Genomic DNA, 26,465 nt, shown 5'->3' with positions numbered 1-26,465 from the left:
ATTATTAATTATCTTATTAAGCGTGATTACAAGTACAAATTCCCTTTAATCCTGCAAGAGAGGGCGTGATCAAGCAATAACAACAAATAATATATATCAAGCAATATAATAATCACAATCATAATCATCATCATAATCTCATCAAAGCTTAATAATAATAGTTAGATCCTAGGCATGATACTAACATTGTTAATAACAAATCCTAGCATGTCACTAAACATTAAAGATCAAAGCTTTATCCCTAACATGATACTAACATGATATAAAGAAAGAATAGGAAGCATCATAGAAACATGCATGATATTAGAAATATTAGTTATCATCCTAAACATGATACTAGGAATCATAAAGACATCCTAACATGATTCTAGGAATAAAAATAATTAAAGCATGAAATCTATATCAAAATAATAACAATTAAATTACTTACTTGGATGCCTCGTATCTCTTTCTAATAACAAAATACACGCGTTAGTAACTTCAAGGAAAATAATAAACAAACAATTAAATTAAATAATTGAAATAGGGATATGGGACCAAACCCTCAGAAATTATCAACCTTTCACGTCTAGGGCAAAGGCAACTTCGAACTTGGCTAGGTGTGTCTAGAACTTGTGTATGTGGAATTTTGTAAAAGGGGAAGTTTAGAAAAAAAAAAAAAAAGAGAAAGAGAATAGAGAGAGATGATGATTGTGAATTGTTTGTGAATGGAAACGGGGAGATATGACCCCTATTTATAGAAAAATAGTCTGGAAACAAATTAAGTCTTATTCGGAGTAAAACTGATATCTGTCGCCAGGCGACAGACATCAGCGTCAGGCGACAGGATTAGCGCCAGGCGACACACTCTATCGTTTGGCGCTAATTAAAAGATAAAACGCGTTTGTACGCGGAATCCTCTTGTTAATGTAATTAAGCAACAAATTCCGTGTTTATCAAATTAAAATCAGGTTTATCATAAAACACTTATTTTATTCCAAATAAAACTCTTTAAAATATAATTATTAATCCTAATACTATTAGAATTTAAAATAACCTTCTAGATTATTCTAGAAAATTAAAATCAATCCTAATAACTTTAGGAATAATAATTAATAGGTCCTCCTCTAGATCATTGGGCCGCACATAAAATTCATTTCGGGCCCAATTTAGTATTTTGGCCATAACTTCCTCATTATTCATCGGAATTGGGCTTATAATATATCGTTGGAAAGCTCTTTTCGATCCCAATCCAACTACACTAAATTGGACCGGCTATTTTCATAAATAGAGTAAGAAAAGAAAGGTTTTCAAAAACAGAAAGAGAGATATTTTAATAAAAACAACCGCATCACTAGACTTTTCACACTTTCACTTCGTTCGATAATCAAATGACGTAAAAGGTATTCATCACTGGGTTTGATTTTGTGAAGACACATTTGGGTGTCTACAATTAATTAAATCGATCAAGCAGGGAGCCTTATCCTTTTGATTTGATGTTGCGTCGTCGCGTTGAGTGGGATGCAATTCCAAGTTTAATGTACATCTTGCGTGTAATTATGCTCTCTGATTGAATTTGGAATTTCAAAACAATGTAAGTGGAGTAATTTTGCTCCTATTATGACAACCAAGAAAGTCAACTACAATTTTTTTTGATGTTATTATAATTTTTATAATGCTCTCGAGATTTGATAATGGAGGTACCATCAAGTTGAGTATATGACCTAGAAAAAATAGGACATGCGTGTATGTGGAGTTACAAATACGATGGCAGTAGTCTCCATGATCTACAAGCACTCTCGTTTGGTGGGATGTAGCATCCTCGTGGACTATGCGGTTGGTCACGTAAGCAAACGAAAGCTAACATGTGTAGCTGTAGACACCCAAATGTGTCTCCCCAAAACCAAACCCAGTGATGAATACCTTTCACGTCATTTGATTATCGAACGAAGTGAAAGTATGAAAAGTCTAGTGATGTGGTTATTTTTATTAAAATATCTCTCTTTCTGTTTTTGAAAATATTTCTTTTCTTACTCTACTTATGAAAATAGCCAGTCCAATTTAGTTTGGTCCATGATAAGGGTCCAATAATAGTGTAGTTGGATTGGGCTCATAAAAAGCTTTCCAACGATATATTATAAGCCCAATTCCAATGAATAATGAAAAAGTTATGGATTAAATTAAATTGGACTCGAAATGAATTTTATATGCGGCCCAATGATCTAGAGGAAGGCCTATTAATTATTATTCCTAAAGTTATTAGGATTGGTTTTAATCTTCTAGAATATTTAGAAGGTTCCTTTTAATTCTAATGGAAATAGGATTAATAATTATATTTTAAAGAGTTTTATTTGGAATAAAATAAGTGTTTTATGATAAACCTGATTTTAATTTGATAAATACGAAATTTGCTGCTTAATCATATTAAAAAGAGGATTCCGTACAAAAGCACGTTTTATCTTTTAATTAGCAACAAACGACAATGTCTGTCGCCTGGCGCTAATATCTGTCGCCTGACGCTAATCCTGTCGCCTGGCGCTGATGTTTGTCGCCTAGCGACAGAAGCCAGTTTTATTCTGATTCAAATTCTTACTCTTTCTATCAGTTTTCGGACTGTTTTCTTATAAATAGGGTCCTAGACCTCCGTTTTCCAATCATCAACAATCATCTACTCTTTAAAGCTAGAAGTTTTCTCTCTCTCTCTATTCTTTTTCTAAACCTTCCTTTCTCACAAAATTCTACATTCACAAGTTCTAGACACACCTAGCCAAGTTCGAAGTTGTCTTCGCCCTAGACGTGAAAGGTTGATAATTTCTAAGGGTTTGGTCCCAAATTCTATTTCAATTATTTAATTTAATTGTTTGATTTTATATTTTCCTTGAAGTTATTAACGTGTGTATTTTTTTATTAGAAAGAGGTACGAGGCATCGAAGTAAGTGATTTAATTGTTATTCTTTTGATATAAGAATCATGCTTAAATTATTTTGTTAATCCCTAGTATCATGTTAGGATGTTTTATTGCTTCCTAGTATCATGTTTAGGGTTAACTAATATTTCTGATATTATGTATGTTTATGATGCTTCCTATTTCTTTTCTTTATATAATGTTAGTATCGTGCTAGGAATAAAGCTTTGATCTTTAATGTTTAGTGACATGCTAGGGTTTGTTATTAATCTTGTTAGTATCATGCCTAGGATCTTGCTAATATTGTTATGCTTTATTGAGAATATTATTATGATTGATGATTGTGATTATTGTGTTGCTTGATATTTATTGTTGTTATTGCTTGATCACGCCCTCTCTTGCAAGTTAAAGGGAATTTGTACTTGTAATCACACTTAATAAGATAATTAATAATCTTGTTTAGGCTAATATGATTATAATTCAAGTGATCGTCAATAATAGATTGGTTTGTGCATTAATATTCAACCAACATAGATTAAACAGGTTTAGGGTTAACCTAATGGCTGTATGTTAGTCAGAAAGCGCACATGAATATGAGAAGAATAAAATAGAGGCCTATTTAGGGAAGGTTCGATCTCTTTTAGGTTGGGTTTGTACCTTCATCCCCAAACTTTCAGTCATGGTTCCAGACCTATTGGAGTTAACGATCTCCTGGATCGTTAAGGGGTGTAACCTTCACCCTGTGAACGGTTTACAAGTTCCTAAAACTTGTTGGTGACTCCTTCCCTTTGGACGCCACCATGCTTAAGTGTATGATCACAGTGGGGCTTAAGTGTGGGATGCTTGAAATATTCCCTACAGTAGCGTGTAGAACTCTTAATCGCTACAATGAGCTCAATATCAGGGAAGTTCCTCCTCCTATTATTGTTGTCATTAATTTCTAACTTTACATAATATGTTATTATGCGCCAGACCCTCTATACTTAACATGTTTTGTGATGATTTGATGCGTTTTGTGGGGGTTAGAGTTAGAATTTGAGACTAACAAGTATGTTAGTTTGACTCACCTTAGTGAGTGGATTGAGGAGGGAGAGTTTGCTCATTTGTGGCTATATGCTAGTTGATTTTTCAAGATGAGTTACTTACTTCTGCTTATTGTGTTGAATTTATCCATTGTTGAGTGTCATATGGTTGATGAGGGCTTGTTTATGCTACTCTTGATGACCCTTGAGTGTTAATTTACACCTAATCTAGTGGCTAATGGATTTGTTGATTGTGTTATTTAACTAAGTCAATTAATTGTGAATCGTACAAGTATGTGGCTTAAAGGGTATTTGAATTATATGAGTTAATTCATGAGTAGTTAGTTAATTGTCAGACTTGGATATTAAGTAGAATTGTGAATGTGTTGCTATTCTACTTGTTGATGTTTGCGTGAGGCATGACTTCTTTTTTGGTCTAAGTGAGACAATTGTTTGTATCTTCTTGTTTATATATAGCAGAAGTAAAAGTGCTATCTCGACCAAAGCCTAAAAGAGTTAGGTTAGTCAAGGTTGTTTTTCAGAGAAGAACTCCACAATGAAAATAATTGAAGGTATGGCCCTATTGTCTGGAGAGGCTATTTAAATTTCTCATGTCTTAACGTTGGTTATTGAAATTTATATGGAGGCAGCAATTTTATTGTTTTCAGCTCTCTATGTTGACTAATGGTTTGTCTCACATAATGTGTTTTAGCCCCTCTTGATTAACATATTGGTTATATATGTGATAACCTAAATCCTTGTTGTGTGGGGGTGTTATAGAAGGTGAGATGTTCCTTATTGTGCTCCGCAGTTTATATTTGAGACTCTGTGATGTTGTGATTATTAAACATGCTTAATCTAATATTGCTTACTTATTCACTCATGTGAGTGATCCTTTCTCGAATTCATTCATGTGGAATGTGTGTTTTTCTACCATAAGCCTTTATGTTATTTAAGGACCTAATATGTGATCTAGGTTGAGTTATGCTAATGATATATGAAAATCAATTAGAGCAGAACATATTGGAATTGATTGTGGGGGTAATGAGATCTCCACTGCTTTACATTTTCTAATTCGCAAGTGAGATGTATGTTGAACTTTGAGCTATGTGAGTAAGTATGTATGACTTTGATATGACGAATCATGTATGTGAAGTTTCTCAAGTACGATCTATATCATGTATTAACCCACTTGGTTGATCTTGTGGGTGTTTTTGTTTCTTAATTTGTGGTCTGACCAATGTAGTTAAAGAGTGGATCAACTAAGGTAAGTATTACGGCTTTAGATGGATTGATTACTTGGTTGATCTGACCAATGGTTTCGTCTTGTGTTTACTTTCTTGTTTGAAAGGTTTAGATGGATTGATTTCTTGGTATTCTAGTAATGTTGGATAAGAATCCGAAACCATATGAATAGACCATGATAAATGTTACTTGAACTAGTTTTAAAGAGAAGAAGCATGTTAATATGAAAGTAAGCTCTTATTGAGTCTTATGTTCTTGAGATTGATATGTCTTGCCTTATCATGGAATGTCCTTCGGTTATAAGTGTCTTTCAAAGAAATTTGGAAGGTTTGGTGTGCATTGAAAGGAAATTGAGGGTAAGATATTGTGTTTTCACGATATATATGTAAGTTTGGTATTGACCCAATTTTATTACTCACTTGTATTATGAGCTTGTCAATTTTGCAGTCAAGTTGTGTAGGCTTCCTAACATGATTGATTTAAAATCATGGTGTTTATTAGTGATGCAAATATATGAGACAATTTAAGTTATGAGGTATGACCTTCATGTATTAAATTAACTTTTATGGTTAATGTGGTGAGTAGACTAGACAAGTCATGTGTAAGTGCCCAAACTATGTCAAATGCTTTCCATTCTTGGCATGCTAATGTAATGATGTACCGCATGTGTGTGTGTATTATGATGAGCATTGATGTTAGTCAAATGCTAGTCAAACGATTCAATCGATCAATTGTATAAAGCTATTTTGATGTTAAGCTAGCTTCTTAATCCCATATGCCCTGCCAGGGCAGTCCGCCCTGGGGGGTAGGGTAGTGAGAAGTAGGCTTCTCGTCAAAGTAGTTAACTCCATAGTCATCGTATCCCACATGCCTTTCCGGGGCGGCTTTGCCCTGGCAGACAGGGCGAAGCTTCTAAGTACTTTGTATTAACCTTTACCCCACGTGCCCTGGCAGACAGGGCTTCCACTTCTAAGTACTTAAAAGGTTTTTGGCTGGGTTTTGTTTCCTTATTCTTGATTCCTTTTCATAACCTATAAATACCCTTAAGCTATTTTTTATTTCAGAGACGGAAAAAACACAGAGTATTGTGAAACCCTAAACACAAAGCCATTCTTATAGAGATCTGAGTAGTTCTTGAAGTAATTCCAACCTTCCAATTGGGGTACGAAGTTGGAAGGTAGCTGTGTTACCCTTGGGGAGCATTCGTCACTGAGACCCTCATACTGGTGGTGGCAAAATACGCTTCTAGGGCAGCCGTAAAACGCGTCATAGCTTATATGAGATCTACAATTGAGTATTGTGTTTTAGCCCTAATTTCTCTATTTTTTTCATGGTTACAACATCATATTTCCAACAATGTGCACCTATATAGTGTATTTTATGGTTTGATGTAAATATTAACATCCACACAAGGTTTTGAATTTGTGATGTCTCATTACATCCATCATTGTAACCAATTAGGATTGCTTAACTTTACAACCCTTAAAACCGTCCAACAAGGCTCCAAAGACAACGACGTCAGTCCGTTAACTTCCCAAACTAGAGCAACTCTATGAGACTCAAACTCAAGATTAAACAGATAAAGAGAATTATTTTTAAACAAAAACCAAATCAACAAAACAAGAAACTTATACCATAAGAACATGATCAAACTAAGGCAAAACAAAAACAATAATTAAAGAACAAGCACACAAACTAACGTGAGGTCGATGGTTTTCCCTGCATTTGGAGTTTGCAGGAGGAGAGTGGTTTTGAGAGAGGAGTTTGGTATGCTGCTCTTGTTGCTTGGTTATGGGATGATATGGGCATTCATATAATTTCTATCATCCCTTTGTTAGTCTTGGTGATGACAAAGTTAGTCATCGCTGTTAATCAAAATCTTGAAGGAGGCTCCCCATCTTCAGTGTTTGGGGTAAGCAAAGTCCTCCATTTTCTTGCATTTTCTCTTGGTAGAATTGCAAGAAGAGAACCTGCATTTGGATGCACGGATTCTCATTGTAGAGTCGTTAAAGCATACGACTCTATTGGTCTTGTTCCCAGACTTTTAGGATGCAGCTATGCTTTTCAACCCCTAGGAGTGGAATGGTGTCAATGGTTCAGTCTTCAGCAACAGGGTGCATTCAGTTTCCAGTTTCTCAGTCTTCGGTGTCCGTATCAGTGCCAGTTATGGGTTTCTTTAATGGTTATGTCCTGCGCTCTTGGTCTATCTCGACTATTTCAGTTCGTCCGGCTTCTCTTGGTCCTCAATGTGGATGTGGTACGATCCTCTTGGTTAGTTAGGCTCCGCAGCTATTGGTATGCTGCAAGACTTTTTAAGATGTATGTGATCTTCGTTCTTCTTGTAATAGTTAGTAGCAAATCCTATGTAAGGGTTTGCTTAGGTGTGTTACTTAGTTCTTTTAGGTTGTAATTCTGCTTTTATTTATATAGTTCTCTTTGTCAAAAAAAAAAAAAATGACTTATGATATTAATCTAATTATATATTTATAATGATAATGGAGCATAATATTTTTTTTGTCTTTGTGGATTGTACGTGATTGTCGATATCAAACCATTTATGTTGCTTAAAAGATTTATACTTTTCATTATTTAAATTTGAGAGTGAGAGATAGCTCAAGTGGTTAGAACTTCTCTCCCAATTTTAGGAGATCTTGATATCGATTCTCACCCTCGCCCTTGTTGCTCTCTAAACACCAAAAAAAATTATTTAAATTTAAAAAAACTTTATTCTTTTTTAATCCAACAACAGATAGTTATTCCAATGATTAGTTTGTAAGAAAAAAAAACAATATATATATGTGAATTTTTTTAATGGTTAGGGCCACGACCCTACAAACTAATTTAAGATAAAGATAAGTTATATTGAACTTCACACGAATTTAAATGGTTAGGGCCACATCCCTACAGAGTATTCCCTCCGTCCCTTAATTACATTCCTACTTTCCTTTTTGGGTGTTTCAAAATTACATTCCTACTTTCTCTTTTTAGTAAGTAGATGTTTACCAAATATCCCCAAATTATCCCTAAATAGTTGTGATGTGGCATTACTTTAATTATTTTTCTGTTTTACAATTAATGGTTGCACAGAAATCATAATTTTCGTTCACCCTTTTGAACATTCTAAATCCATATGCAGCACTATAACTGAATATGATTGGTCTTTTTATTTTTCATAAACAAATGTGATTGGTCCTTTTTCTTTTCAAAGGACTGATGACGTGTGCTTCATTTAATATCATTCTATGTTTGTTTAAATGTCTTGCAATTCCCATTGTACTTTCTAATCATGGGTTTTAAAATTACTCCAAGTTCCTTAATTCCCGTGTAAATTTAGAAATAGGAATGTAATTAAGGAACGGAGGGAGTACAAAATAATCATAATTTCTAAACTTTTACTTAAAAAAGATTTTAAAATTAGATTATATTAGGATCTATAGATAAATTTGGTTACCTAGCCTATTCAAATAGAATATAAATACAGTATACTTTATTTTAGGAAAGTGATTTAGGCACACCAAAAATTGATTTTGACACACCTATTGTGAGAGCACAATTTTCAAAACTCTTCTCACATAATGGTGTGCCAAAATCATTTCCCTTTATTTTGCTTCAAATTTCTTTTTTTGGTACATCAAATACTTCATGCGAAGTACTATTTTTGGTGGTATAAACTCACAAGTCACAACTATACTTTTCTGTGATTCTGTCCACCACTTTTCTCTAGTTTTCGTGAAACAAAAAAAAAAAATAAATAAATAAATTACTCAAGGAGGCAAACATATTAATGACAAGCTAATTTGCTTATAATTTTTTTTTTTTTCAAAAGAACAAGAGCTTGAAATATATTAATAAATTTATTTTGAGAAACTAATTAAGCATTTAAATAATACTCCTTCCGTTCCTTAATACAAAGCCACTTTTGGTTTTTGCGTGAGAATTAAAAAAGTTGTAAATTTTTTCAAATTAATGATTAAAAGTACATATGTGCATGTATAAGAGAGAGATAGAGAGAAAGAAAAAGTAGTTGGAAATAATTGAAAAGATAGAGTGAAAGTATTGAGAATTGATGTTAAAAGTACAAAAATGTAAAGGAATAAAGATGACAACTCATCAAAAAGAGGGTAATAATATCAAAAATACAAACTTTAAATATAAAGAGGCATTGCATTTTGGTATACCCAAAAAGGAAATGAGGCTTTGTATTAAGGGACGGGAGGAATAACTTATTAGTAGCTAATCATTGGGGCATAAAATTGCTACAAAGATGGGATTAGTTTAAAATCCTATATGGTATGAAAAACTAATTTAATTAATTTGATAATTAGCTTGTTATTGAAGTTGCTTGCCTATTGCCTTTATTCCGCTTTACTTCCTGTGAGTCTCCATTAGGAATTAGTCATCGGTAGATTAATATAACAAGTAAACAATGAAATTTAGACATTCAGAGCTAAAAATCGTTTCAGTTACATTAAAAAAAGTTAATCTTCTATACAAGTATACTCTGTCCAGAAATCAAGCACATTAAAAAAAAATTAAAAAAAAAAAAAAAAAAAAAAAAGTCAACTATGCTCAAATTGCAAATTAAACCATCCTACATTAACTTTTCTAATTTCTTTGCTCTGTAATTTGTCAGAATCCAGAAAACCATGGCTTATAAATTATGGGGTATATATAAACAACAAAAAATTAAAGACACATTTTAGAAAGAAAAAACAAATCTAAATTTAATTTACCGATGTGGTCTTGGGCTACTTAGGTCGCGGGTTCAATTCCCCGACCCCCATCTATAATTTGTACTCTGTATTGTCCCTGTGGCTCATTCGCGCACAAAAAAGAAATTTACCCGATTCTCGACGCAGCAAGAGGAGCAACCTCGGCAAGAGGCGTTGACTGAGGGGTAGGCAAAGGAGAAGTCCTACAAACAGGACAAGTGGGATGAATTCTAAGCCAAGGATCAACACATTTTAGATGAAATACATGCCCACATTCTGGCAATAATCTCAACACGTCTTTCCCTTTATAATCTGCTAAACATATTGAACAACAACTCACTGTTGAACCATTTTTCTTGCTACTCTCTAGTTGTGAATACAAGCACTTTGGGTATGTCTTGAGCGTATTTTCGTCGATCCCTTCTACGTCGATCACACATTGATCATTTCGTCTTTGTTGTTGTTGTTGTCCTTGTTCTTCTTCTTCTGATTGATTAGCCCCCGTGGTGGTTCCTTCATCACGGGTGCAAAAGTAAGAAGCCAGGGTAATAGTTGTTATTAGTACAAGAATACCTATTGACACCCCTAAGCCGTAGGTGAACCCGCCTACGGTGTCTTCTCTTCCCGGAAAATCTGAGTTATTTGAGGCTGCATCCCTTGTGTTGCTTGGACTAGCACCGGCCGTGTTCATTTAGGTTCTCTTTTGGGTTTTTTTGTAGTAGTGACGGATCAAAAAAGGATTTTCGAGTCGATTTTTGTAAGAGAAATTAAGGGAAGGACTACTATGTACAAGTTTAAACATGTAGCCATGGAAGAAGAAAGGGGTGTTATTAGGTTGAGGAGAAAAATGTAGTATTAATTAAGGGTTATTTAGGGGAGGCAATAGATTATTTAGAAAGTCAACTAATGAGGAAGGCAAATGGCTAGGTGGAGTAATAATTAAGGGAAGATGTATTTGAAATTTGAAGTAAGAAATTCTTTTTTGTATGTATAAAAAATTAGAGGTCTAGTCTTTAGATTACATGTGAAATTCTTATCTTAATGTATAATTTATAATATGAAATAAAAAGAGGTCAAATAATTATATAGTTTAATGATATTTGATGCATGGTGATGTACAATTTGTTTAACTTTTAGTGTTTCTTAAGGGCCCTTCTTAACTCAGCTCTTAGGAGCATTTAGTTGGATTTATATAATTTTGCTAATAATATGTTAATTACATGATTATAATAATATGTTAACGTTGATATATTTGTCTTTTCTTTATAGACGTCCTTCGTGCAAAACACGTTGATATTTAATTGGAACTATGTATTATATTAGTATATGCTTTGTATTCAAGGAAACGGTCTAAAGTGAGCTCCAAAGGAAACTCAATTATCCAAATAGAATTATCTAATTTTTATAGATATTTAGGCAAAACGGTTGAATTTTTTGTCTGTTTGATGCGTTGTTACTAGCTAGTCGCAAGCATGATTCAACAACTTGATTATGGCAATAATTAGGCATATGTTCCTAAAGAAACTTCAAAACATTCGTAAACACAAAATTAATGATTTTGGGTAGGATTGTCAATGAGACGGGTCAAGTAATAATTAATGTGGGATCTGATCGATTTTCAATCGTCTTAATTAGTTTATTAGAATCTCACTCTAAAGTCTAATGAAACTATTTAGCTCTACTACGCCGCTCCTTTTTCTTTTTCTCTCTTCTCTCTCCTCTTTTCTCTCTCTTCTAGGGATTTAGTTTTCTTAGAAATTAGACTATTTTCGACCCTTTTTCTTTAATTCAATTTAGTTTTTTATTTTGTTTTGCGTTTTGGTTTGTTTGTTTTGTTTTGTTATCTCCATCTATGAGAGTCTGTCCCAATTTTCTAGGTTTTTCCCAATTTTCTGGGATTTTGATTCTCATCTATGGATGGGAATTTTATTTTTTAGGTTCTTATAATATTGGGAAGGTGATTTGGATTCCTATGGGTCAGGGATTTGTCATCAACCGGTCGATCAAAACATCAGCGCAGATTGTGGAGGTCTCAACTTAGAAAGATGCAAAGACATCGAAAATCATTGCTCGCATCAAGCTTGATTGACGCGGTGGAGTATGAGCTATGTCAAATATGCAAATTAGTTATGATTTTGATTATAAAAGTTATGATATTTTATCTAAATCTGTCGTTTAGAAATCTTTATTATTGTAAATGTCGTATGGCTATTATTTAATGAAATTATTACATCCCGTCCAAATAAATAAATTAATAAATTTAAAATTTAAAATAAAAAATAAAAAATAAAATAAAATATATAAATAAAATAATAAAATAAAATAAAATAAAACTATTTAGCCCTTTAACGAAACTTCAATGTAATAAAATCGTTTTCAAAGGAAAATTTTAATGAATACTTAATTTGAGACTCGTTGATGTATTGAGTATTGGTTTGTGGCCTTTGTGCCTAGTTAGGTTGCATGATTGAATATTTTACATTTTCATACGCCACGTGTCACCCCTCTCTTCCATCAAGAAGATGCCACGTCATCAAAGATAATTGGTACATGTCAATCAAAAAATGTTTATGTCAAGAATTGAACTCGAGTCTATTAGAAAATAAATAATAAGTCATACCATCTTTGCTATATAACAATTTTGTTTATTTATTCTTTTTAAATATAGTTAACGTATGGCACGAGTTTTTTTTTTTTGTTACAAATTATTTTCTTCCTAAATGTATAATAAAAATATTTAAGATTATTGTAATAGATGAAAACTATAATACGGAGTTAAGAATATTTAACGTATAAAAAAAAAAAAAAAGTCTTATTCATTATTGTGTAATAATGATGATTTCTATTGTTCAACCGACTCTTTATTCAAATAATTTGGAATTAATTCGAGCAATCAAGCTCGTGATAATTGAAATTTAATTTAACTTTAAGAGCTTGATAATTCATTCGTGTATGAATAATTGGCATGGGGATTTTAGTCAATCCTATATTCAATTTAGAAATTGAATCTAACAAATAAATTATTACTTGCTAAAAATAACCTTTATCCAATTGGCTAGGGGATTGAAATAAAATTGTCATCATGCGCAAATGATTTGATATGTCTTACTTATATAGTTATATTGTTTGAAAAATTAATTCAGGATTTTTTTGACTTTTACCAATTGTAACAAAAAAATCAAAAAATTATTTTTTACCACCTACCGTCAAGAAAACCGTTAAATTTAATGGTTTAAAAAGAATTTTTCAATTTTCGTGCGCCAATCATGTTCTTCATCGGTTTAGGGGGACATTTTGGCTCTTAGGGTCAAAATTGACAAAAAATGATCAGAAATGCTTCCTTTTACGTCTTTTAAACAATTACGGTTAACAATTACGATAAATGAACCTAACAAAATTAAAAATAATTAAACTCCACGACTTTAACAAACCTCATATTATTATTCGCAATAGGAACAAGCTGATTATCAAGTGCATGCATAACAAAATACTTCTTAAACTCATCCCCTCCATAAGGCAAAACCAACTCTTTCATTCTAGCTTCTAGTTAACTAAAGGAATTGCTTAATTACTTGGAATATCTAAAGATCACTCCATGCATTCTTAATAGCTTCACCATTTTCTGCTGCAAATGGCTATGTGCTAATTCAGAAACTTCATTGCCCTCAACTTCTTTTCGCAAACAAAACACATCACACGCATCATTAAAATGAAAATAGATCAACATATATACCCCAAAATCAGTTGAACTTGTTGTATATTAAGATGTTTTCAAGGTTACCAGAAAGAAGTAAACAATAAGATCGAAAAATTGATCTTATATGATCGATAGAGTATAAAACATCTCCTGGGTCTCAACCAAAAGCTTAAGTTAATAGTTGAGGCCCAAGAATATGTTTTATACTCTATCATTATAATCAAGGAAATTTTGGATTTTAACACAGAAAAAAAAATGGTTTTTAACACAAAATTTCTTTAACAAATTTGATTTTACAACCACTTAACTGATTCTATTTTAGGGTTGCAGGAAAGAGAGGGGGAGGGTTCAGGTAGGTTGGACAAGGGGAGGGGTGGGGATGTGCCGACAGCTGGGTTGGGTGAAGGCGGAGAAGAAGATTGCGGTGGTGGGGCTGGGTAATTTTAGAAATTTTATTTATTTTTTGTAAAATTTTTATTTTTTTTTATTTTTGTAAAACCAATAAAATGGTGACACTTAGCTTGTCATTATGTACCCCGTTTAACGGATTTTTTAAAATTTAAATTTTTTTGGAGGCGTTAAAAACCATTTTTAGTCTTTTTTATGGTGTTAAAATCCGAAATTTCCTAGCTATAATCAACGGAATAAATTTGGTGTGTCGTGATGCAAAATCACTAACTTATGGCCTGTTCACTTCAGCTTAATTTCAGTTCGGTTCAATTCAGTTCAGCTCTAATCAGTTTAGTTTAGTTCTGCTCCAATCAGTTCATTTCAGTTCAGTTCAGCTCCTAATTTCCTTCTCTCATAAAATATTCATTTCAACTCTATTCATTTCAGTTCAGTTCAGCTCCAATCTGTTCAGTTCAGTTTAGTTTAGTTCAGTTCAGCTCCAATCAGTTTAGTTCAGTTCAGCTTAGTTCAGTAAATGTGAACAAGCCCTTAATTGAAAACAAAATTCCGGCGCAATTAGGGTGTTCAATTGTATTGGCCAGCATGTTCACTAAGGTTAGCAAACCATTTTCACACAAAGAAACTTTTGGGTAGAAGGTTGGAGCCAGGTAAATTGTTTTAAAAAGTAACCAAAAATTGACAAATTAAACAATATCTGCTACTTTTAGGGCCTATTCTGATTTACTGAATTGAACTGAGCTGAACTGAATTGAACTGGACTAAATTGTCTATGAGAAAAGGAAATTATGAACTGAACTGAACTGAGCTCAACTGAATTGAACTGAAATTAAATTAAGTTGAAGAGAATAGGCCCTTAAGCGATACTATTTTTAGGTTTTGTTTGGCAAAACTAGTGGTAACGATACGAGTAGCTTTTAGCGGTCGAGTACCGGGTAGCTTTTAGAGTAGTAAGTAGTTGTCAATTAGTAGAGGGTAGAGATTAGGTGTCAATGTAGTGGTTAATTATATGAGTGTTTGGCATAATAGGGGTTGAAATGTTAAAATAAAGTAAAAATACATGCATAATATTTATAAAGTAAACAAAATTTGTCAAAAACTACCCGATACCTTTCAAACGCTAATATTGTCAACGTTTGAAAAAACCTACCTAAACACTACCTATACTGTTAACCGCTATATAAATCGCTACTTTACTAAACACACTTATTTTATTGTAGTAGTATTTTAACTTGCTCCAAACGCTAACCGCTATCTAAAACACTACTGCCAAAGAAGGTCTTAACGTTTGAGAAAAGCTACCTAACCGTAACCTTTATTGCTAACCACTACTCAAATCGCCACCTTACCAAACATTCTTAATTTTTTTTCTAATATTATTTTAACTAGTAAAAATGCTAATCGATACCTCAAACGCTACCATCAAACTTAACCTAATTCCATGGGCCAAACGTGTCCCGGGTTAAAAATAATAATTTAAAAAGGAGCATATATATGGAGTATATATATTGTTAAAAGATTCCTGGGAAGCGCCAACTACCGTTCTCCTGGTTAGTGTTGACAGTATTACTCCCCTGCTCCATAATCAATTGCTTCATCTCCACTTCCAAATTTCAATGCAAACTCTTTCTACTTGACTTTCTCTCACTAAAACAAACAACAAAAATCAAGAAGAAGATGATGTGTCATACTGCAATCACACTTATTCTCCTTTCATTACTTTTCATTCTCTCTCCTTCCGCTCACGCCACCGATATTCGATATTGTGGTACTTTTTCTTCTTTTTTGCTTTTTATTCCTGTTGATTTTTCCTATTTTTAATGATTTTTTCTTGCTTCATCTGAATTAATTTGTTAGGATGATAGTTGTATTTATTTAATTCACTCGTTTTGCTATGTTGTCGGATTTTATAGATTAATTTCCGTGATCGGAACAATTGGATAATACATAGAGTTGACATCGTAAATCTTTCGGAAATTTCTGGACTAATAGGGGTGTTTTGAAAATTACAATGAGTTGAATTAAACATGGTGTGTAAATCCACTTGCATTTGGACTAGATTGTGTATCATAATTGGATCAGACTTCAATTGGGTTTGGATTGATTTGTAATTTAGATGAAAATTATAGGAGTTTAACAAATAAATTGTTCTATATCTACTTGTTTCCTATAATGCAGACTAAGTTACCTCATTTGTAATTAGAGTGTTTACCTATCTATTAGTTGATGAGGTTGTGTTGGAAGCGAATTCGGATTGTACAGAGTTATCAGGTCTTTTTAAAATTTAAAACTGAACCAAAATCAGGCCTATAGTTATCGTTTTTTGTTTTCTCTTTTTCAAAAAAAAAAAAAAAAAAAAAAAAAAAAAACCTAAAACAGAAAATAAGTGGTTTTCCATTTTTCTATTGTCATGTTTCTAAATAATCATGGTTTCAATAGATTTGACTAATTATCGAATCTTTATGTGCATATATCGTATGACTCTAAATTACACCTTTGATTTTCGAACTTAGATTAATGTGTTCTCATTGAATAGGGAATTTCACTGCAGGTCTTTATTAACATATAAGTCTCGCTTTGTATGAGATAGGCTTTTCTGTTTATAGTTATCTTGATGAATGTTGCTATCACAAATTGGTGCAAAAATTATTTTAGGCCGTACACAACATGCAAATCACTAGGCTGTCACATAGATTTTGACCAAAACAAATAAGTGAGACTGTGAGAGAGACACTCACTCGGTTGTTTCGTTAAAAATAATTATTGAAGCCATCGGTATGCAATCCTTACCCATAATTGTTGTTCTTGCATAGGTTTTACTATTGCAAGAAATATGTGATACTAGTACTTTTTTTGGTTGCAGTATAATCATATGAATTGCTTAAGAATTCTTGTTGACTACACTTACAGACTTCTGTTTATTCGTTAATAATTAAGTACATAGCTTTTAATGAATAAGAGTAAAGAACGTGAAGGTTACAACACCCTTAGAACTGAGTTATGTAATCAACATTAAAAGAGCAAACTTTGGAATGATACGGTTGAGCTAGAGCTTTCAATAATTCGACAAGACTTGAGCTTGTAAAACACCGAAAGAGTAATAACTCGTGACCAAACCAACAGAATTGTAGTTGAGACTTGAGATATAATCAACGGATAGAAACCTTTGATTAAATTATGAATGAGGTCCTTATTGTGATCAATAAAGCTATTAAAGCTATGTATCAGAACCAGATTTGCCTAGTATTCAATTAAAAAATACAAGGAAGAGGTAAAACAGGTATATGTGGTTCAACATTGGAGAAGTTTATGTCCATTCTAACTACCTAACTAACTAAGTTTCGAGTCTAATGCTAGAGTCCCCAGAACGTTCTTAAGTCATTCTATGATTAAAACACAGGTTCCTGTATATCTTAAGTTCCGATAACTAAACTCCTTGTGTTCCAAAACAAACTTCCACACAAAATTGTTACACCCCTAATGACTATATACAATAACCTTGTACCCTTCAAGTTTTATAAAACAAGAAGAAAAAATAATCATTTAAGAACATCAATGGTATGAATATGCTGGCCAAATTCCAACAAGAACAATCCACTTCAAGAATCTTAAAGCTTTAACCATCATCAACAAAACAGCAGCTATAAGCCAACATTCTAACGTTATCATGGAACAGAAAGAGCTAGTTTGATACATGCAAACTCCAAAAATACAAATACTAAAATAAAGCACACAAAATTCCCAGCTGAAATTTGGTAAATCTTGTTCCATCAACTAGCACCAACAAATCGAATAGCTGACTGTAGGGCCACAAAGAGTTTAGCACTCATGGTTGGCAGAAGTCTTTGCTGGAAGATAAAGTTTGAGCTATACCAAGGGGACTGGGAAGAAAATTGGGGATGAAGAAAGGAATGAAAAGCAGAGAGAGGAAAGACACCTTCCAGGTTCCAGCTGCAGTTATTGTGAAGGGTGGTATTGTCAGCTAGGCTATTAGGAGAGGTACAGTAGTTATGAAGAAGGATTCTTCAGGGTGAGTAACACCCTCAATTACCATGTCCAATGGCTTTTCTACTATAAACTTACCAACTGCTATCATTCTTTTTGCGATTTTTTTTCCCTTATTTAGAGTTTAGATTATCATTGTTGTTTGAGGAGATTACACACTTAAGAGTAAATGTAATTAGGTTTGGATTAGGTATTGTTGCTGAGATTGCTTGGGAAATTAAAGAAAATGGGTGATTGTTAAACGTTAGTACCAAAGGTCTTAGGATATACTTCGTGTAAGGTAAACCAAGGAGGTGTTTTGCCAATTACATGTCAGAGAATATTTACCATATTTGAGGACACTTAGTATGTTTGACCTGTCAATTTGCTGAATTTGGTGTAATGTGTATTCAATTCTAAACTATTCTGATGTTATACGCATGCAACATGCAAGATTGTAACAGTAGCCTTGTGGACCTGTCAACTCTCTTTCCCTTTCGTGTCTTTCTCCTTTCATTAAAGTATTAAACTTGAGTTAAATCTGTTGAAAATATTGAATGAAACAACATCATATAGTCTGATTAAGAGAATATGATATATGATAGGTTATGGGTACTTGGGGGCCTTATGGCATCACAATTTGGATTAACTACCTTTTTTTTATTATCTGAATTGTGTTGTTTTATATCAGAGGAAACTTGAAGTCTTTAAGGCAGGCTTTAAGCTCTGCTTTTACTTTGTGGAGTTTGGATAGGAGGAGATGCATAGATAAAATTAGACATTGTGCTTGCAAGCTGGATAAGTCCTCCTCAGCTCTGTAACACTGAATGTGAAAATTGGGCTTTGAAAGAATGTCTGGAACTCTGGATAGTGCTATGAAATATGGCGTTAGAGTGTACAAATCTTTAAAAAATAAAAACCCAATTGTTGATATCTGTAGAATATGTTGTGAGATAGAGTACACTTGAATTCATTACAATAAGAAAATATCCGTTGTTCTGCTTTAAGATTGCTTCTTAATTGCATGTCTCACAAGTCACAACCCTATAAATTCTTTGCAGATAAGAAAACTGATTATGAAGTGAAGATACACGGGGTTGAAATATCACCTGATCCAGTCGCTAGAGGCCAGCCAGCTACCTTCAGTATCGCTGCATCTGCTGGTATTTTTGGCTATCTCCCATGTTCTGTTAAAAAATTTCCTTTCTTTCCTGCAATCTTTGTTTGTGCTCCAATACTGCTTCTCTAATCTTAACCATTTAAATCCTGATATTGGCAAATGCCTTTTTGAAGAGCTTGAACTGTCATAGACATATTCTAGTCAGGTTGCATGTTTTCGATTTCATGCCTCTTTATCTTCTGTAGACATGAGATGTTTTGGTTTATATAGTTGTATGCTTTTTTCTTTTGAAATGTTTCACTCTTGAAGGCCTTTAGGAAAAAGTCTCTATACTTGGAAGTTGTGGTGCTTCCCATCATGACCTCCATTGACAGGATCCTTGTGTATGATCGTCATAATGTTCAATTAAGAAAATAATTAAGATGTTATATTTGACAAGAGTGATGTAAACTCTCACTAGTCTTCTGTGTGGAAAAAGAAATTTTAAGAAAGAGAATGAGAGTCAAAATAGAGATCTGCCACTGTGAATAGTGTTGAAATGATGCAAGTAAAAAAAAACGAAGGAAGTATCAGAAAAAAGGGCAAGCTTCCACTCCCTTGGAGCTTTCAATCTCTTATACTTACTCAGTATTTCAATACATGCTTCATTTTGACTTCACAATTTCCAATGCATAACTTAAATACAATTTTGAAAAACAATAATTGTTTGTATTGTGAAATACTTCATTTGCTTGTTATTAGTTGCAGCACATCTAACTTTTATAATTATTAATTGCTGATAATCAAAGATATTAACGGTTGAGAATACACATTGACAAGTGTGAAAAGTAGATGTGAGATTAACACAACAGCAGTATAATAATGACACTTATTATCACATACGAGTATATTAGTAATGAAATGTGGTCTAGTATATAAATAGTGAAAAGTCAAATTGATGCATGTATTAAAAAACAAAGGAATTATAAAAGAGAAGGTTGCTGTTGCTGGTTGCAACATATGCAAAATTAAGGACTTTTGTTGAGCTAATAAGGCAATTATGGTTATATTTAACTTATAAGCTTGATTAAGTGGGCAAAGTTAATCTTTGATACTGATTCTTGGAAAGAATTGTTGGAAGTGGATTGGATTTATTATGTTGTAATGGTAGAGCCGTAGAGGTTTCCTTAAGTGAGGATATGATAATTAGCATTTCTTAGTGAGGATGGCTGAACAAATAGTCACTAGTCATGTATCATGAAGCACTAAGTGCACTACTTATTGAAAATCGTGTGTAAGGTACTCTGTAGATGCAGCTATCTTCTAAGTATCCCATTGAAAAGGCCAGGTAAATAGGTGGTTACCTTCATCAAAGTTTTCCATTAACTTACTGTGATTCTCATCAAGAAGCTGAAATTTCGTTGGATCTGTTTTCACTGCACTTCTTATGTAGATTCAATTTTGCTAATGTAAAACCTAAGTTATTAGCCACCAAATTTTGCTATATTTCTGTAGGTTAGTTGGTCTTTTTACCAGTTTCAATTATTTTCTTTGGGTTATACTCCCTTCTTTCTACTCACTTTTCATTTTAAACTGTTCTTTTTTTTGCTCTACTCACTTTGCTTTATTCTCTTTTAATCTTTTTGGCATACCCCTTTTACAATCTTACCCTTTCAAATCTACAATTATTAATTAATTACACCTTGTCATACTCTCTCTCTCTTACTTTATTCACCTTTTTCGTTCACAAACCCACCTTTCTTACATTTTCTACCTTATTTTACTTTATCTTACACCTACTCACATTTTTCAATATTTTTAAAATTGCGAATCTATAGTAACTGAGTAGAACATAAAAAAAAATGGAGGGGGTGCATTATAATCATGACAAACTAATGTTTAATGTGAGATTTTTTTTCAGTGCCATTGTATTGTACGGCTTTGTAATTAGTATGCCTTTTCCTCTGATGAGATCTATTTTTACTTCTGTGTAACATCATTTTGGTCATATTATATCCTCAGGAAATGCCATTTCCGATGGGAAATTGGACCTTGATGTTGCATACTTTGGATGGCATGTGCACAGTGAAACCCGTGATTTGTGTACCGAGACTTCTTGCCCAGTCTCAACTGGTGATTTTGTAATTTCACATTCCCAGGTTTTGCCAATATTTACTCCACCGGTGAGCTATCTTCTGTATACTCTTTAATTATTTATTTATTAACTTCTGTATAAAATAGTCAATGTTGGTTAGATTGTGTTTGACTTAATTTTATGCCTGATTAAATGATTGTTAGAACTGATTTATTAACAAGCTTTGATAGAGATTCTACTAATCACTAACATTTGGCAGTGAAACATATTGTCTGCCTTAATATTTATGTAGGCTTAAGGAGGACAAGGTATTCTCTACCCTTATCCATAATGAGGCCATGTTCTCCACAATCTTCACGTCAATATTAAGTATTTTATAGCTCGGACCTTAGATATGATGACTTCCTTTGAGGTTTTTGCAATTTGTATTGTGTTTGGAACCCAAATTTAATAAGCAAATATGGGTGAATCTGAATACGAATGAGAAATTTCCTCAATTACCATGTTTGATTGTTGCAAAGGAATTGTGCAAAAGTTAAATCAAGCAAATATGAGTAATATTCTTAGTGCTTGTTTGGTTGCACTTCTTTGACATAAGCAATGGATATTTCTCACAATTGCTTAGATCCCTTGTTATCTGGTTATGTCATGGGAAGATAAATACTTGAACCCCGTCCCAGTCATTCAAATTTCCTTATGTCCACCAAACAAGTTTTGGCAAATTTCTTGAAAATATGTGAAGGGAGCTACTTCATAAGAAATGTAAAATTACCATAGGAGTTTAATTCCCATGCAACCAAACAAGCACTTTGATTTATTTTTTTCCCCATAGTTTTCTCTTTAGAATTGATTGGAAACTAAGAAACTCAAAACTACCCCTTCCCCTCTCCACCTGTGCTCTGTTTAAAATTAAACTACAAGTACAAAATATCAATTCCCACTGTTTTTTTCATAGTTTTTCACAATAACAAACCAAATAAATGAAATTTTAAATTTGTTTTCCTAAGTTATAGTCATGCTTTGGTAACCAAGCCAATCTGTATTTTTTATTATTTGGGGAGGAATAGGTAAATTAGGTCTCATTTTATTTTTCATTGAAGGGGTAAATCTCGTAAAATTGGAAAAATAATAACTAAATACGAAGGGAAAAAAAAAAAAAAAAAAAAAAAAAGGCAGCAAATGTGAGTATAACTTTAAAATTTGGATGTAACAGAAAAGTGAGTAGAACTTCGATAATTAGGTGGATTACACAAATATTTACTTCCTCTACCATAACTCGCCCAATAATATAAAAATATTTAATCATTAATAAGAAAAATAATTTCTTCAAAAAACAAATTGAAGTTACAAAATGTTGATATTTTGAAAATATACAATATGACAAATGTAACAAGATATTATTTGACTGTATATTGCTTACATATAACTCACCAAAGATGGTAAAATGGAGGTTTGTGAATAATGTTAATGTCAACCAATTGCCTGTAAAACTGTAAAAGTGAATAAAGGAAATATTATTGTACATCTCTACTGATTTTCATAGGTTTACTTTTCCTCATATTTCCATATTTTAATGGCTCCCAAACACTAAACATGTGGACGACCTGGACGTTTAACAAACAGAAATATTGTTTTTTCAATCTACATATCCAAAATTAGTTTGTAATTGTATTCATAGTCTGTTTTTCCCCCTGGTTGAATGATTGACCACTTCCCTTGGTAAAATTTTGTTACTCTTTTAACTTTTGGTGTTTTTCTCTTATTACCCTTTACTCCAAGACTATTTATTATCTTATGTTAAGTGAAAAACTGGAATTGTACTTGTTTAGAGAGAGAATGACCAATAGATTTTTCAATTTCACAACTTAGGCTATGTTCTTCTCAGCTTATTTCTATTTACTTACTTTGCTGAACATTTGATTAGCTTGTATCTTGCTGAACTTGACTTTTTTTGCTGATTTTTTTTTTAAAGAAAAAAGGATTAAATAATTGATTACTAAAAAACTTTCTTACACGGAATTTAAAAATTTTAAAATGAAAAAAAAAAATTAAAAAAAAAAACATTATTAAAATAAATTATTTTTGCTTAAAAAAAATTCAATAAGTTGAGGAGAAAAAAGCCTTTTTCCTCTAGAAAAATGAAAGCCTGAAGCCATGAGTGTTAAGGTTTATTAGTTCCACTTTGGTATGCATGCATAAGCTGTTTGTAAATTGTAAGCCACGGATTCTATATTTATAGGAATGAAAGGCAAGCTTCACTGTGAGGTTAATATACTTACATTGCTATCCTGTATAAGTTAGCAGTTATAATAGGTGCCTTATTAAAGGATTTTAATCTACTAGAACAAAGGAAAATAATCAGTTTTTCGTACGAATGTTCAATTTCCACTTGCTCACTGTCTATTACCGACTTGTTTTACCAGTCCAAAAACCTGTACAACACTGTGTACGCGCAAGTATGCAATAGGGGTAAAGCTTCCCATCCTTGGGGAAGGTTAATTGTGGGACCAAATCTTTGGTTGCTGGGTTGCATCACCATTGAACTATTCTCTTGTCCTCTGTTCTTTTAACAATAGCCGATGGTAGGACCTGTTCTCTTCAGCTTTAGTTCAGTACAGCTCAGCTCAGCTCCAACTCTAATCAGTTCAGTTCAGTTTATCTTTATATCTAATGATATTGCTAATGATAATTTAAGCTAAATTTCATACTTTTCACCATATATTACAAAAACGATAATAATAATAATAATAATAATAATAATAACAACAATAATTATAACAATATATAACAATAATAATAACAACAACAACAACAACAACAACAACAACAACAACAACAACAACAACAACAACAACAATAATAATAATAATAATAATAATTATTCATAAATATTTTAATATGTATTTTTGTATATACACATATATACATAATACTAAATAATCAAAGCTCATTAATCCATAGTTAAAAACCACTAATCAATAGTCAAATAGTTTAGTTTAGCTCAGCTCAGTTCACTTCAGCTCTAATAAGTTCAAATCAGCTCAGCTCAGTTCAGTAAATCAGAACAGGGCCGTAGTTTGATAAAATTTTATATCGTTACAGTTTGGTTTCTTTTCATTTCTCACCCTGTAAATAATGTGATTATATGCCAGGGTTCCTACACTCTTAAGATGGAGATCCTGGATGCAAACAAGCGTCAACTATCTTGTGTTGCTTTTGATTTTAGCATTGGATTTGGATCATCTATGGCTGCGAACTTTCTGATGTAAAAATGAAATTTATGCACAAACTTCCTGAAGCTATCTTCTTGACAAAATTATGTAAATACTTCGTATGTTTCTTACAGAATTGATTACAAATGTGAAGTACATACAAAGCACTTTATATCCTGTTTCTGGATACAAGGTGATATATAGTTATATACAATATCTAAAATTAGTTGCCACATTAATAGTGATTAGTAAGTTTTTATTTGCTTTTTTAAAAAATAATATTCTTGAAATTAATACGTAATGATTATTGCACAATATGATAAATTTGTTTAATTAGATCGGCTTTGTGATGCTTCGTGTTCACATTTCTCTCTTTAAGTTTAGCGGTCGAGTTAATGTTGTGTTGTCATGTCGTGTCGTGTTAGCTATAATAGCTGTAAAGCACTAATCCAAAAGCAAGTTAGAGTGTCCTACGAAGGAGTATTAATTTACTGGTATTTCGATTTAGTGCATAACCCAAAGCTACTCTAAAACTATTGCTGATTGCACCATGTTTGAAAAATTAGTTTATAAAGAAAGCATAATGGATCAAATATTGGTTCAGTTGGGAAGTCACAATATGTGCTGGGGCTTTAGGAAAAGTCAGAATGGGTGATCAAAAAAACCCTTTTGATGGGATTTGGTGGTTAAGAAAGGATAATAAAAAGCAGACTGAGTACCAAAAAAAGGTTTGAAAACCATACTTAAAACTTTTATGTGGATGATTCTTATCATATAAAGAGTGGAAGAAATGAGGGAACACAAGCTTTTTCCCACATGCAAATGTATCATGACCCCTTACCACACCTTGTCTCCCAATTTTTGCTATGAACCACAACTAAAATCCTCACATCTATCTCATCAACCCACTAATCATAGCTCGCCACATCGGTATGATTGACACGGTAGCGCTACATGATTGGCCACGGCCCGGCCCCCACAACAAGCAATTGGGTTGGAATTGAAGAAGATGCTCTCTAGTCTCTACTCTCTAATACTACTAGTTAAAAACTGTCAATTATCATCAGAAACTTTTAAAAGCAAAAGAACAATAGTTTTTATAGCAAGACTTTCTGATCATAGAAAACCAAAAGGAAAGGGATAATAATCACATCCCTTTCACTTTCCTAACTAACGAAAGAAAATAATTTCAAAATGAAAACCCAATCTTTGTTATGTATATGTTTCTCTCCTTATCAGTCGTTTTCTCAGTTCTATAAACTTAAGTACCAATTTTACGTCTTCTTTTCGACTTAGTTTTGTTCATTACCTTCATTTCGAAGGAAGAAACAAAATAAGTTCACAAGAGATGAAGAGCATTATCAAAGGTAAGTTTCTGAAGAGATTTACATCCATCCCATCAATCTACACTTCAAAACAGAATGCAGTACCTGTATCTGTTTACCGCGATTCCCCAGAAAGATTGTCTAGTAGTCGAAACCTGCAGAAGCCACCAAACAACTTACAGCAAGAAGACATTACAAACAATAGTCTTGCTTTAGGAAGCAAAAATAATAATGGAAATATCATATCGAGTGATGATGACTTATTAAACTCCAACAAAGAGGTTGATGTATTCGAAGATTGTGAATGTGGGTTTGATGATTTAATGCCTGAAATGGTATCATCTTCGTCATCATCATCATCCTCTTCTTCGTCTTCTAACTCCTCTCCTACCAGAACAAGCGACCAAGAAGATGAAGAAGATGTCGAGTGTCATAAAAACTTGACTAATTTTCAAGAGATATGTCCACCAGAAGGGAGTGACAAAGTTGTGTTATACACAACAAGCCTAAGAGGAATTAGAAAAACATATGAAGATTGCAATGCTATCAAGTTCCTCCTAGATAGCTTTCGAGTTGTGTACTCTGAGAGGGATGTCTCAATGCATCTCAAGTTTAGGGATGAGCTTTGGGAAGTCTTAGAAGATCGCGTTCTTCCCCCTGGGCTCTTTATCAAAGGAAGGTACATTGGTGGGGCTGACGAGGTTTTAATGCTGCATGAGGCCGGAATGCTGAAGAAGATGCTGCAAGGGATACCGGTAAGTGATCTGAGCTCGGATGTTAAG

General features: G+C 32.9%; 2 protein-coding genes across 2 annotated transcripts; one reads left to right on the top strand and one right to left on the bottom strand.

Annotated features, from left to right (window-relative positions):
* Positions 1–9,784: 9,784 nt before the first annotated feature.
* Positions 9,785–10,560, bottom strand: LOC145568933 (RING-H2 finger protein ATL70-like). Its single transcript, XM_081628317.1, has one exon. It carries the CDS (start codon positions 10,552–10,554, stop codon positions 9,991–9,993), a length of 564 nt encoding a protein of 187 aa, XP_081484443.1. The 5' UTR covers positions 10,555–10,560; the 3' UTR covers positions 9,785–9,990.
* Positions 10,561–15,511: 4,951 nt separating this feature from the next.
* Positions 15,512–24,618, top strand: LOC145568932 (MD-2-related lipid-recognition protein ROSY1-like). The gene is made up of 4 exons (XM_081628315.1): positions 15,512–15,736; positions 19,014–19,115; positions 21,074–21,234; positions 24,299–24,618. The coding sequence occupies exons 1-4, from the start codon at positions 15,646–15,648 to the stop codon at positions 24,413–24,415; spliced, it is 471 nt and encodes a 156-aa protein (XP_081484441.1). The 5' UTR covers positions 15,512–15,645; the 3' UTR covers positions 24,416–24,618.
* The last annotated feature ends 1,847 nt before the right edge of the window (positions 24,619–26,465 follow it).

This window comes from Chenopodium album, chromosome 11, assembly GCF_948465745.1.
Source record: "Chenopodium album chromosome 11, dcCheAlbu1.1, whole genome shotgun sequence".
Taxonomy (NCBI): domain Eukaryota; kingdom Viridiplantae; phylum Streptophyta; class Magnoliopsida; order Caryophyllales; family Amaranthaceae; genus Chenopodium; species Chenopodium album.
This window is presented reverse-complemented; position numbering and strand designations above follow the sequence as displayed.

Bases quoted from the DNA above. Each gene is read 5' to 3' on its own strand.
- LOC145568933 (XM_081628317.1), bottom strand. From the start codon at position 10,554: ATGAACACGGCCGGTGCTAGTCCAAGCAACACAAGGGATGCAGCCTCA.
- LOC145568932 (XM_081628315.1), top strand. From the start codon at position 15,646: ATGATGTGTCATACTGCAATCACACTTATTCTCCTTTCATTACTTTTC. The intron at 19,116-21,073 runs GTATTTTTGGCT...TTATATCCTCAG, and splicing joins CAGTATCGCTGCATCTGCTG to GAAATGCCATTTCCGATGGG. The intron at 21,235-24,298 runs GTGAGCTATCTT...ATTATATGCCAG, and splicing joins TGCCAATATTTACTCCACCG to GGTTCCTACACTCTTAAGAT.